General features: G+C 35.8%; 2 protein-coding genes across 2 annotated transcripts in view; both read left to right on the top strand.

Moving 5' to 3' along the window:
• Positions 1 to 15067, top strand: part of LOC110018445 (probable ribosome-binding factor A, chloroplastic) — an 84323-nt gene that overhangs the window by 14474 nt on the left and 54782 nt on the right. The window lies entirely within an intron of this gene.
• LOC110018442 (protein ABHD17B-like) overlaps positions 831 to 15067 on the top strand; it is a gene marked incomplete at its 5' end in the record, with an annotated part of 35861 nt that continues 21624 nt past the window's right edge. Inside the window, 4 exon segments of the mRNA XM_020715759.1 lie at positions 831 to 1095; positions 4818 to 4854; positions 4928 to 5164; positions 5496 to 5543. Coding sequence (XP_020571418.1) covers positions 831 to 1095; positions 4818 to 4854; positions 4928 to 5164; positions 5496 to 5543 — 587 coding nt within the window.

Genomic DNA, 15067 nt, shown 5'->3' on the forward strand with positions numbered 1-15067 from the left:
AACCTTAATGTTTATCTCATACAAATTATATAGAAGTTTCAATATTAAGTTATTATTGAACTTTATCTTAATGTTTGAGTAACAAACATTCATTTTTACATGCAAACTAGTAAGGTATTATCAAATAAAAAAATATCATCATAATTATTTCCGTCAAACTGAAGTACACATTTTCATGTCTCGAAAAATATCGAAAGGCTTGCATAAAACAGTCAGATGGTGAGGCAGGAAAATGATTGGATGGAGAGCAAGAACTGACAGCTAAAAATGCTACATAGAAAAATCTTTAATGATCGATAGTCGAGAAAGGACCAATAGCTACATTTGTAAATAACAACGTTTCAGCTGCTATGTATGTAATTGATCAAATGAAATGAAAATGAATGGAAAATAGACCGCTTTATTTTGTAAATAGCAACGTTTCGGGTGCTATCTATGTACATGACCCAACAAAATAGGGGAGAAATTACAGAATAGTTGACTCTAACAAAACGAATAGAAGTATAAATCAAACATGTTACATACCTAACATAGAAAGTTCGACCAACAATGATAACTTGGTTCCTGCTTCTTACTGGCTCTGCAATGTCTTCTATGTTTGATTATATGAAGAGCCGAGTCTTATGCGATCTCAAACGAAGGCTTAATGTAAATACAAGAACTTTGGTAAATAAGGAAAAAACAGAAAACAAAATAATGAAAAGGAGAGGTCGGATCTCATATGATGTCACTCCCACAATCATGTCCCCAGCTGGAAGAGCTCCATCAACAAGTCACTTTGTTTGGTCCCCTTTTCAGGTGCACGCCGCCCTGCGCTGCACGCTCTGGAACGTTCTTCCCGCCGAACCCGCCGTCGTACGAGCTGGTGAGGGAAGCAGCGACGGGGCAGATGATGATGAGCCGATTCCCGCACAGGGAGAATGTGGAGGTGATGAAGTTACCTACGCGGCGGGGCACGGAGATCGTTGCCGTCTATATACGAAACCCGATGGCCACGTCGACGCTGCTATACTCGCATGGAAACGCGGCCGATCTTGGTCAGATGTATGAGCTATTCGTGGAACTCAGCATCCATCTCCGTGTCAATCTTATGGGGTATGAGCTTCTGCAAACCCCGAACGGATTTTGTAATTTTTCTGTTTCCGATTTTGTGGGGCTGTTTTCAGTGTTTTTGGGGGGATTGCGATTTAATTGGGGTTGAGAATGGTTGATTTTGTTCTGTTTTTTTTTTTTTTTTGCGTTTTGGTTTTCTGGATCTGGAAACTTTCAGTTTTGGGAGGATTAGGATGGGAGCTGGAGGGTTTCAGTTTTGCCTTCATTCTGTTTCCGTTAACGGAATCTTGATAGGTTGTTTCGAATTAATGGTGCTTCGCTAACAGTCCCGACTAATTCTTTAATGAACAGTTTGCTTGAAATCTATCCTGTGATGTGTTTCTGTTTAGTTTCATGCTTTTAGGAAGCTCTTCTTTTTCAGACCCCGGGAACATCCATGGTGCCCATGAGTTGATTTAGGTCTTCAGCTGGTATAATTAAGAGCGTTGCTACTTTTTTCTCCCTGAGCTCTTCTGATTTTATTTTGTTTTTCCTGTTAATTTTTCTTGGTTGGAATCTATGGGTTTCTATAAGTGCTAAGAGTTCTGGTCTTTGTTTTGTATTATCTAGCATATTTTTGCAATTTGTAGACTTGTTGTAAGCAGTATTTTAAAGGTGCAGCTGAAAGGTTGGTGCTTTTAATGTATTTTGTATGTGGTTTGTGGGCCTGTGGCTTGCTGTTGCTTTTGAATTGATCAAATTTGTGTTACTTATTTCTTTAACCCCCCAAAAACAACACCTAAGCAAAGGGGACTATATTTTATAGGGGAATTTACATACATACCACCTAATTCCTTTGTTTATATATATGTATATATATTACATTTATATCACCCAAATATTTCATATCACATAAAAAATACCGTAGTTTTGACTTTAAAAATTAAAAATGTGAAATACACCTTTTCATGCATAGGTAAGGTGGTATGTATGTAAAAAATGAAGTTTAGGTGCTATATGGGTAAATACATAGGAATTGAAGGAGGTTTGGTTCAGAGGATCAGCATAGCATCTGTACTTCTAGTTTTCTTGGTAAATCTAATACCATTGTCTTGTTTTTTAACGTATTTTTTGTTGGGGCATTTACCTACATACCACCTAATTCTTATCTATTTAAATATCTTACACTTAAACTTTGATTTTTACATTCACCATACAAAATTTTCATATCACATAAAAAATATCACCTTTTTAACTTTTAAAAAGTGGAATGCAGTGAACTACATTTTTTTATGCACAGCTAAGTTAGTATATATGTAAAAATTGAAGTTTAGGTGCTATATATGTAAATACGTAGGAATTGATTGGTATGTATGTAAATCTTTCTATTTTAAAAAGGCATAGAATCAACCCTTATGGTTCTCTAGGTAAATCTAATTAATACCAATGAATTGTTTTTCAGCTGATTTTTTGTTGGGGCATTTACGTGTATACAACCCAATTCTTAATGTATTCACTCTTCTAGCACTTAAACTTTGATTTTTACATTCATACAACCCAAAATTTTCACGTCACATAAAAAATACCACCTTGTTAACTTTTAAAATGTGAAATACATCTTTTCATGCAAAGGTAAGCTGGCATTTATGTAAAAAATGAAGTTTAGGTGTTAGATATGTAAATACATAAGAATTGATTGGTATGCATGTAAATCTTACATTTTTGTTTCGCCAGCGGCTTGCTTTTAAAAAATAGATGAACGTTGCTATATGGATATTCAAATGGAAGTGTCATAGTTCTTAACCAGTCCGACCCATTGATATTATGATTTTTTTGAAATAGCAATTTTGAGCTTTTTTAATGAAGATTGACACCATTAACCGATAATTTTAAAAATTCTAACCGCTGCAAATTAAGATTTTGAACAACTTCATTCCTTCTTGAATAGTAGCGGCTCAAAATGTCATTTTTTTTGTTCTGGGGTGTAGAATGTTCAGAGGTATAAAGCTTCTCAAGCTAAAATCTGAACTGTTTCTTATGATCCTTACACCACAAACAAAGTTTTGTGTTCAATAAATTGAACTTGATTAAAATTATGTTTTAACACACTTTATATTTCCATTGTTTTTTTTTTGGGCTATTTGATGCTTTGAAAATTTTTTGGGTATTTGAAAATAAGACAAAAGTGCTATTTTTTTAAATTTTCTTTTGGAAGCCCCTCTCCTCACACTTTATGTGGTTGGGGCAATCTTAAAAGAGTTAATTCGATTGATCCGAAGGGCTAAAGTTGGTTGATCAATAATTCGGTATTAGTGGAAACATATGAAAATTGTATACTTAATAGTTAAATCTTCTCTCTTATTTTGCTTCCAGAGAAGTATAAAAACATTGATACAACAATAACAACAAGAAGTTTTTATCCCGCTAAGTGGGGATCCCACAAAGCAGGGTTAGCGGGGATCCCACAAAGCAGGGAAGTATAAAACATTGATGCTTGGATAACTTTAAGTGTCCAAGAGTTCTAATGGTTTTGTTTATAATCTTGATTTAACTCGATCAAGATTTTCTTTTAGATATACCTTCAATTATTTTCTCTTATGTTTCAACTTTTTATGTTGTTTTGTTAGCGCTATTTTTGCTCATTAAGAAGATTTAATTTTCTATCTAACGAGTTTTCTTTGAAAATAGTCACAACATTAATTTCATGAAATTAGACAGTGATCAGCAAAAATTGAACTGCCTGTGTAAAATTATAGGACTATCTGCTTCAGCTTTGTATTAGTTGGTGATAGGGTTTATTGAAATCAAACTTTAGAAAGGATGTTGATATTTGTAAAATTTACATACCTAGCACACAATTGTTTTTAATTTACATATCTCATAGCTAAACTTTCATATTTGCATACATAGCACAACCTATGCATGAAAAGACGTATTTCAATTTTAAAAGGTGGTAATAATCCTGTTTTTGATGTGATATTAAAGATTTGAGTGCTATGTGTGTAAATATGAAAAACTAGGTGTGAGATATGCAATTACATAGGAATTGTGCGCTATGAATGTAAATACCCCTTGATATGGTCATGCTTGTGTAATGTTCACTTATAGATGCTTTTGGTGTTTAAATACACCTATGCGTACTTGCTTTGAATTAAGGATGTGACACTTCAACTCGACCGAACCTAACTCAAAAGTTCAGGTTCGGGCTGATTCGAACAATTTTTTGGTCGAGTTTGGGATGTGACACTTCAACTCGACCGAACCTAACTCAAAAAGTTCAGGTTCGGGCTGATTCGAATAATTTTTTTGTCGAGTTTGGGTTTAAATATCTTAACTAGTTTAATTTTTTAGGTGACTTGCAATCCTAAATTTATTTGAAATTGACCCACCAACCTGAAATTTATTTGAAATTGACCCACCAACCTGAAATTTATTTGAAATTGACCCACCAACCTGAAATTAACCCAAAATTGACCCACCAACCTGAAATTATCCAAAAATTGACACGAAATTGACCCAAAAATTTCCCAATTTTAACCCGAGTAACTGTTATTCCTTATGTTATAAACGGATTATACGGGTCAGGTTTAATTTGGTGTGTCGAAGGCGGGTCAGGCTTGAGTTGGGATTTTTGACCCAGATAATACTTGGGTCGGACCCAAATGTAACCACTGACCTGAATTGACTTCCCTACTTCAAATGCAAAAAATACCTCGTGTCTTATTTGAACTTATGCTAGTTTTTTAACATTTACAAAGATATTGACCAAAATTTATTCTTTGCAGGTATGATTACTCTGGCTATGGTCAATCATCTGGAAAGGTTCGTGATTTGCAATTCAGAGTATTGAATGAGACTGTTTTGTAAATCATAAAATAAAAAAGTCTTCTTGCAGCCAACAGAGCAGAATACATATTCTGATATTGAGGCCGCATATAAGTGTCTGATTGAGAATTATGGCACGAAGGAGGAAAATATTTTACTTTATGGGCAATCTGTCGGAAGCGGACCTACTCTCAATCTCGCCGCAAGGCTTCAATGCTTACGATCGGTTGTTTTACACAGCCCCATATTATCTGGTTTAAGAGTGATGTATCCTGTTAAACGGACATACTGGTTCGACATCTACAAGGTTGTTTTTTTACTTTCTTATTTTATTTACATACATACCACTCAATTCTTATGTATTTATATATGTATCACCTAAACTTTTATATTCACATGCATAGCACTCAAGTCTTAATATCATATAAAAAATGGCACTAAAATCATTAATGAAAATGAAATCGGTTGTTTTTACTCTTTTTGAAAATGAAATACACCTTTTAATGCATATATGAAGGTTTTGGTGTTAGATATGTAATCACATAAGAATTGTGTGCTATGTATGTTAATTCCCCTTGTCTTTTATCCAGATCTGTTGATGACTAAAGTTATCTTCTTTGATCTGTTTTGCTTCCCAGAATATTGACAAGATTCCGTTAGTCAATTGTCCTGTGCTAATAATACATGTAAGTTAAGCTCCTTGATTTTAGTATCATTTTCTCTATCCAAATTTTAATGCTTTATGCACTCAAAATTGCCGACTTTATACATATTTTTGTTAGATATCAAGCACCGTTTTTTGGCTTTCGATTACTATGAAAGTATTGCATATTTTGGTTCTTTTTATATTTGAATGGCTTTAGAATTACTCTCTAAAGATTGGGAATCAACCACTAGTTCTGACATTCTGTGCCTGACTTGAATTTTGTTTGGTTTGGAGATCCAAATTTGTTTTTACAGAATGGTTATCTATTTTTGCATAGTTTTGAAGAGAACACAATCTCACAAGCCTAGTATCGTTAGACATGTCATCACATTCTCTCTCTATTTTTTATCTTTATCTCTTTATAGTCCCATGAAATATTTCGAGCCTAGCATATCTTGTCTATTAGTATTTGTAAAGTTAGTTGAATTTAACAACATCAAATCATTTAACAACAAAGCTGGAAATAAGTTATGTCTAGGGTGGGCAATTTTCCATTTTGAAATTTGAGATTTCTCTATATAAGTAATAAAATTCAATAATTTTTTTTATTAGTTTATATAATTTAGTATTTTTTCCCTCCATTGATATACTTTTTTGCCCAATGCTTATGAAACATTTGGTGATTTTGCCCATTCTAAAATACAAAGCTGGATTTTTTCCCATCCTAAAATGCCAAGCTATATGATTATAGTACGTCATTGAACCAAGCTATTTTTGTTTGTTATTAATAGTGTAAATAGGATTGATCTTCACAATCATCTGTCTTGTCATTTTTTTCCCATTTGCAATCCCATGAACTTAATATGAACCTAAACTTCACTTTTTTACATTCGATTGTGAACCTAAACTTATTAGGCTTGGTTCGACAAGTTTACAAAGGTGTTCATGGGCCATGGTTTTACTTGGGCTCAATGCGATCACTTTTTTCTTCCTGCTTTTCTTCAATGGCCAAACAATTATCCTTATTATCTAGGTTGTTGTGATTGTTCCTATAGGTAACGATCTCTCAACATTGGAGTTCTTAAGAGACATTCTTGCTAAGTCCTTTGAAATGAAGGATTTGAGATTTCTCGGGTACTTCTCAGATATGGAAGTAGCTTGATCATTTTGGGACATTTGTCTATTGCAACACAAATATGTGGTTGATCTCTTGATAGAAAACAACCTTCTTCTGTGCAAACTAGTGGTTGTCCTTATGAATTCTAATGAAAAATTATTTTACTTTCCCAATTCCGTGTTGGTCAATAATATTCACTATCAACGCCTTTTGGAGAAACTTATCTATCTCGTCCATACTTGTACAAACATATGCTACGCAGTTGATATAGTGAGTCAATTCATGCATGACCCTTATGAGCGTTTTCTACAAGCTGCTGATCAGATTTTGCACTATTTAATAGGTACACCTGGTTCAGGTTTAATTCTCTCGCCACACCTCTCCTTCTATTGTTGTTTATGCATATGTTGATTTGGTCGGGTCGATTCATGATTGGCGTTCCATCTAAGGTTATTGCTCATTTGGATGGGAAAATCTTGTTATGTGAAAAATTAAAAAAATAGTCTGTGGTTATCCAGAGCAGTGCTGAAGCTGAATTCGGGTCTATGTCTCATGCTCCGTGAACTCTTGTGCCAACCTCTATTTCGCTGCAGCTATTCTGTGATAAGAAGACCGCCATTAACATTATCCACAATCCGGTTCAACATGATCGTACCAAATATGTGGAGATTGACAAACACTTCATTAAGGAAAAGATGAATCTGGGGAAATTTATATTCCTTTTGTGCCCGCGGATATCCTCACGAAGAATTTTCTCATTCTTTGTTCAATGACTTCAAATCCAAGTTGAATATGACTGACGTCTATGCTTTAACTGGAGGGGAAGTATTAGATTTATAATGACAATCCTTAGTCGTTATTACTTAGAAGAGTAGATATTAGCACAATATCGAGCGGAAAACCAAAAAGAAATAGAACTTAAAACAACATTCCATCATTAGAATTTGGTAACTAACAAATGAGACAGTTCGTATAGTCATTTGGCATGCTGTAGTGTTAAAATTTGTTATAATTTTTGTTTCTGTTGTATCATATATATAAGACTGTTATTGCTTTGTCCCAAACAATTTAACTAAACAGGGGCAAAATTATCATTTTTCCAGAAACAGCTGCCTCACAACTGTTTTTACACAGCTGCAACAAACAACCAGCCAGCTTCCCTGCAACAGCTTCCCCACAGCAGCTTCCTGGGGCAGGCTGCCTGGGGCAGTGCAGCTGCAGCTGAAAAGCTGGAAAGCTGCAGCTGCTCCAAACAGAGCATCAGTATTGTTTGAATGTCCCAATTGACATGATATTTATCATATATTTCTTGATCTTTGCCTAGGTTTATAAATCTATGCTATTCACATCTATTTATTCTTTACCTTACCAAGAAAATGCGTGTGGCCGCATCACTTCAACATTCATTTGGAGTCAAGGAAATCCTTTTAATCGAATCAATTCAATTACTTTTTAGCAAACAACCTTCACTGAACTTAACTTGCTAAAAATTGGAGTCAAAGGAAATCCTTTTAATCGAAGAATCTGCATCAGATTTCCTAATGAATTACTATAACTAGAGTTCAAATGAGTTTCTTCTCAAGATCAAAACTCAGAAAGATAACCTTTATGATTCTTTTGGCAAGAGATCCAGGCAAAAATGACAGATAGAGCTATTGCAATATCAGCAAGCGCGGACAAGAAGATAATAATGATCAGCTCTTTATCCATATGGTTATGCTGAGAGTTCATAATTACCTGCCTCAGAACAAACTCGAGTGAGCTCGAGTGAAAATACAATAGAATTTATTATAAATGACATGAATGGATCAAAGATCGAGTGAAAATAACAGCTCAGAAATGACAAAATTTTTTTTTTTCAAAACAAAATCCCTAATTTAGCAAAAAGCTGAGAACCTTTTAGCTAAGAACCTTTTAGCTGAGAATAAGGGGGAAACTATTAAAGAAGTAATCTTTAAGGGGTTTCGGTGAGTACCTGATGGAGGTTGTCACAAGAGCAGGAAGAGCAGAACTTGCTTGCAACTGTCGAGGAACTACTCTGCCACTGTTGAGAAATGGGAAGAGGAAGGAGAACAACGGCTTTTGTGGGTCCGACGTGAGGCCCATTCATAGTCGCTAGCTTTCGACGACCGCCGCGATGCACACTGCCCCATCTCATCGGTGAAGATCAGAGAGCAGGAGGATCTGAACCGATCATCTCCGCTGCGTTGTTAATCCTTGCTTCTCTTCTCGAGGGTATGCAAGTAATACTTACGCGAACGAACGCGAGCCGCACGGTCGATCCTGCGGCCCGCTTTTATGTTAAAATGCCAAAACTGTCGCCGCGATGTGTTGCCACCGCTGCCTCAAACGACGCATAAATGCGTCCGCGTGCCGCGCCGCGCCTCCGCAGCTCCCCCAAACGATTATTCTTAGTTTTTATTCTCTTATTATGTATTTTATTTTTTATTTCCGTTTCAATTATTTCCTATTTGTTTTATTTTGTTTTTCTTTCTTTCCTATTTTCTTTATTCTGCTTGATTTCTTCTCTTGGGTGAGTCTATTATAATTGGGTTTAAATATTCATCATTCTATCAATAAAGTGAGATGTTCTATTTCAAATCTCAATAGTTTAAACCAAAAACCCGAACCGAACCGAACCGAGCTAATTTGGTTGATTCGGTTTGGTTGAAAAAGAAATTTCGATTTCAGTTTTAGAAATGTTGAAGTTTGGTTTTCGGTTTACAGTTCGGTTATACTTATTTAACGAAAATCGAATTTTCTTGATAAATCTTTATTGAAATGTTTAGGAAGTAAATTTTTTAATGACTAGCATTACATAATCATCCCTTAGTAATTTTTATTTTCTCTAATTATTGCCATATTCTTATTCCTTCAAATAATATTTTAGTTTTTGTGATACTGAACCGTTCATATCAAATTAATCTTTGGTTTGACTGGTTCAGTTTTATCAAAATTTTGTTTAGTTCGATATTGTAGGTTTTGAATTTTGGTTGAAGTCAATTTCCTCAATTTGAAAACTGAACCAACTGAACCGTCCGAATGCTCACTCATATTCTCCGCAACCTTTCTTGCCGGTAAGACCCTATCACTTTTACTTTTCATTTTGCGTAGTTTTTTAAGTTAACTTTAGTTAAGTTAGAGTAAATCAAATCCTTGGATTAGTCTTTAGTTTGGGTTTTTGACTTAGGTCGACCCGAACCCAGTCTGATCTAAACCTAAGTCGACCTGAGCTGAACCTAAACCGAACCTAAACCAACCTAACCCAAAAAAAGCCAACCTAGTTCATCTCAGGTCTAACACAAGTTCAACCCAGGTTCAACTCAAGTTAAACATAGGTCAACTCACACCAACCCAAGTTCAACCTAGATCCAACCCAGTTTAACCCATTTCCAGCCTAAGTCAAGCCAAGTTCAACCCATTTCCAACCTATGTCAAGCCAAGTTCAACCCAGGTCCAAGCCAAGTTCAACCCAGGTCCAACTCAGGTCCAACTCAAGCCAACCTAGGTCCAATCAAGGTTTATCTGAGGTCCAATCAAGGTCAACCTAGGTCCAACCCCAGTTCAACCCAAGTCCAACCCGGGTCTAATCTCGCTTAACTCATGTCCAATCTAAGTCCAACCCAAATCAACTGAGGTTCAATTTAAATCCAACCCGAGTGAACCTAGGTTCAACTAAGCTCCAATGTTGGTCAACCCAGGTCTAACTTCGGACTCAGGTCTAACCCAAGTCCAGCCCAGGTCAAACATAAATGAAACCCATCGAACCAAATCGAACCAAGCTTGATTTTGAGCTTAATTCAGCTGAACTCTAGCTAACGTTAGCTCACCCCCAGCTCAAATCTAATCTAAGCTAAACTTTAAATTACATTTCTCTGTCTTGTTGTATTCATGTTTGTTGTTTTTTAACGTAACATGTTTAGTTTCATGTGTTAAAAAAATGAATAAAAGAAAAAAGAAGAGAATCTCTTGCAAGTTGGTTCTCCCCATAAATATTTAACCAAACACCCAAAACTTGAGAATAAAATTAAAGAGAGAACACCAACTTGGAAAATTAATTAAACATTTTTAAACTTAAGAGAACCTTGACTTTCATCTGAATTGACAAACTTATGAGCTAAAATAAGTCATGCAAATATCAAACTCTAAATCAAATCAATAAAGAATGAGAACTAGATCTAAATAGATTCGACATGAATTCTAGAATAACCAACGTACACTCAAGAACCAAGGATTACACACAGGTTAGTGAAGTATAGAAACATATTTTAGTCTAATAGGTACCATAGTTAGTGCCAAGGGCTAAGACATATAAAAAAGATAATATTATCCTCTGAAGTTAGAAAATTCTCTAGTATAAAGTAACCCATAGTTACTGACAAAGTCATTTCAAACCGCCTTGAAACTAAGAATTCCTCCACATCCCATGATTATGGCACTCAAGAAGGATTTCTGGTGATAAGGTTGGTTTTAGTTGAAGGATACCAATGTAACCAGGACGGTGGAAAGTCATTGACTTTCCTATGGGGGGCGTTAAACTCAAAGTCTCAGGACGGTGGAAAGTCATTGACTTTCCTATGGGGGGCGTTATTCTCAAAGTCTAGGTTAATTAATCTATTTGGATTCTTTATAGAGTCTAAGACTTCACCTCCATCGAGAAATTTTTCTCATCGACAATTTCAAATCAATTCAAACTAATTATTATTGATCTCATCTTTTGACCTTATTCGATCAATCAAAACTCGTTACCAGTCTTTTCCAAACTCTTTAACTGTTATCCTTTTGGGATAACCTTCTTCCCTAGATGGTTAAATCCCTTTGTCTAGGTCATTTCATTACAATGTCATAAAATTGTAAGTTTCATTCTTTTGAGCTTTAATTATTCCAAAACTCCAACTTAGGATCTTCCTCTTCGACATCTCAACTTTGAAAGTTCAACCTTTCAATTTGGATATCATAAATCATTATATTAATCAAGAGTTTTCTTTAGGGCTCACGATTGTAAAGATGTAATTAACTATGAAGGCTTGCCCTTGTTGGGAATTTGACCCACCAGAATAAAATAAATCTTTTCTTACACGCAATGTAAAGTAAAAATCCTGATTTTGTAAACCTATGAAGATTTTTATTATCTGGATGATTTGACCCATTTCAAGGTAGTATTTACACCTCTCATAGAGGTATATTATTCTTTAAATGTCCTGTTAGGTCATTTAGATAAAAGTTTTTTGGAAGTTTTATGATATGTTGAGACATCAAAAACCCTCACAAGTGGCATTACCATATAATAAATGAGTACTACACAATAGATGAGTTTATAAGTTGAAAGTGTATGAAGATGATTGCGGATGCTACAATGCAAGACTTGTGAAGGGTTTCGATAGAAGGAAGGAGTGGACTGCACTTAGGTTTTTTCTCTTGTGATGAAGATGATAACTATTAGAATTGTGTTGAGCTTGGTAGTAGAGAAACTTCTATTTCTGAAGCAGATTGATTCAAAGACAATATTCTTACATGGAGATGTGGAAGAGGAGTTATATATGGTGCAATCATAGGTTTATGAGTTTCCAGGAAAAGATGAGACTTATAGTGGTACAAAAGATTCGATGAGTTAATGTCAGAAAGTGGGTGCATGAAGTGTCTGATAGACAACTGTTATTTCTTAAAAAATTTTTTGCTAATTGATATTATATATACATGTGAATGACATGCTAATTGTTGAGGCAAATATTAAGAAAATCATGGACTTAAATATAGTGAGTTCAAGATAAAGAATTTAAGTCCAATTAGAAAAATCATCGGGTTGAGAATCAATATGGATAGAAGTTTGGATATACTAAAGTTGTCTCAGACAGAGTGTGCTGAGAAGATTCTACAGAAGTTCAATAGGAGTGTGACAAAGCCAGATAACACCTCTTTAGGTTGTCACTTCAACTATTTAGGTAACTATCGTCTAAGTCTGAAGCGGAGCAAACACGAATGGGAGATGTATGTATTAATGGTTGAGAGTCTGATGTATGCGGTGATTTGTATAAGATCATCTATTACATATGCAGTGTGAGTGGTCAGCCGGTATATGGGCAATTTATGCAGACATCATTTTGGAGCCAGTGAGGTAGATTCCCAGGTTTTTGAGATAAACATTTAGCTGGGCACTTTGTTTTGTAAGTGCAGAGATTAATTTACAGGGATGCATATATTGAGATCTAATAGGAGATTTAGAGGGTAGAAGAAGTACAACAACGTATATCTTCACTTTAGAGAGCACAACTGTGAGTTGGGTTTTAGGTAAGCCTGGGTGTTGAGCGGGCTGGGCTTTTTTCGGGCTTTGTCTAATGAAAGCAGGCTTGGGCCGGGATGGAGCCCGGTTTCTATTTGAAAAATCATGACCAAGCCTGCCCATTCTATTAGCCGGACCGGGCCCGGCCCGGCTGACCCACGGACTTTAAAAGAAAAATCTAAAATTTTCTCTTTTTTCTTTTTTTGTGATTGTAAGCATTTAAGTGATTGATTTGCCAAACAACAGTAAAATTATTATCTTTTTTATACAAAATTGTGGTATGTAAATACATTAAATCTGGAAAAAAATTAACAGAACTCGCGGGGAGGAGGCGAATTGATGGCCTGGTCGGGGGAGGAGTAGAAGGGGAGATTACCAGAACGAGGCTGAGGCAGAGGAGGAATCTGAGCACCATCATTATCTATATATTGCTGCTAGAGATGTCTGCAGCCGGTTGGGGAAATCATAACCCCAGAACTTAAATTAAATATAACGTAATAAAAAGCTCAAACTGAAAATAACAGCAGATTAAAACCTTAGCACAAGTGTTTGTTTCAAACTAAGCTTGAGATGTACATCCACCCAAAAGCAAGTAACCCTAGATAACATCAAAGAAAAAAGATAAAAGGCTCAACAGATTTAGAAGGGAGTGTAAGAAAGAGAGGCAAATGCTTGCTTGCGAAATAATGATGGTAGAATGGAGACAGGAAGGTCTCCAAGCTTCGTTGGATGAGTTGAGGACCGAAAAAGAAGTGAAGAATGAAGATGCAGTGCCAGCGCCGTCGTTTAAAAGGAGGAGGAAGAGGCGGCTAGAAAGTTCGAGTGTTAGGTCCGGGTCTTCGAACTCTAGAGAATCGGGAGTGAACTGAGTGATATGCGAAGGGCAGCCGACCCATCTGACTCGAGTATGCGAACTTGCGAAGTGCAAGCTGAGGAAATAGAGCCATTCGGAGAAAGAAAATAAATTTTAAGATTTTTTTAGTTCTAGGTTTAGTTGTTTCGTGCTTTGACTAAATCAAAGCAGCCTCGGGCTGGGCTCACTAAATTTTAAATTTTCCACAACTAAGCACGCCCATTCTTAGCGGGCTTATGGTCCCGACGGGCCACTCGCCCAAAGCTTAGGTCTAGTTTTAGGCTGCAGAAGATTATTAGACTTTCAATTATGGAAGTCGAATACTTTGTGTTGAGATTTGGAATAGAACAACACAAATATTATTGATATGAAGAGAGATATTTAAACCCAATTACAGTAGACAACAAAGGAAAAAGATAAAAATAGAAAATACTTAATCAATGACTAAGAGTAAATAATAAGTAATAATGTCTAGGCATAACTGTTATAATCCAATCCCTCTCAAGTTGAAACATAGATGTCAATCATGTTCAACCTGCGCTTGAAGTCATCGAACAAAGGGCGAGACAGATTCTTGTTGAGGATGTTCGCTAGTTAATCACTGGAGAACATATATGGAACACAAACTTCTCCTGACACAATATTTTTCTTAATGAAGTGTTTGTCGATTTCCACATGTTTGGCACGATCATGTTAGCCTGGATTGTGAGCAATGCTGATTGCAATCTTATTGTGACAGAATAACTGCAGTGGGATTGAAGTTGACATATTGAAACAGTCTGTGGTTGCCCAAAACAATGCTGAAGCAAAATTCTAATCTGTCCTTGAGAATCTTAAGAAAATCATGGACTTAAATATAGTGAGTTCAAGATAAAGAATTTAAGTCCAATTAGAAAAATCATCGGGTTGAGAATCAATATGGATAGAAGTTTGGATATACTAAAGTTGTCTCAGACAGAGTGTGCTGAGAAGATTCTACAGAAGTTCAATAGGAGTGTGACAAAGCCAGATAACACCTCTTTAGGTTGTCACTTCAACTATTTAGGTAACTATCGTCTAAGTCTGAAGCGGAGCAAACACGAATGGGAGATGTATGTATTAATGGTTGAGAGTCTGATGTATGCGGTGATTTGTATAAGATCATCTATTACATATGCAGTGTGAGTGGTCAGCCGGTATATGGGCAATTTATGCAGACATCATTTTGGAGCCAGTGAGGTAGATTCCCAGGTTTTTGAGATAAACATTTAGCTGGGCACTTTGTTTTGTAAGTGCAGAGATTAATTTACAGGGATGCATATATTGAGATCTAAT

The sequence above is a fragment of the Phalaenopsis equestris genome, unplaced genomic scaffold (assembly GCF_001263595.1).
Source record: "Phalaenopsis equestris unplaced genomic scaffold, ASM126359v1 Scaffold000022, whole genome shotgun sequence".
NCBI lineage: Eukaryota > Viridiplantae > Streptophyta > Magnoliopsida > Asparagales > Orchidaceae > Phalaenopsis > Phalaenopsis equestris.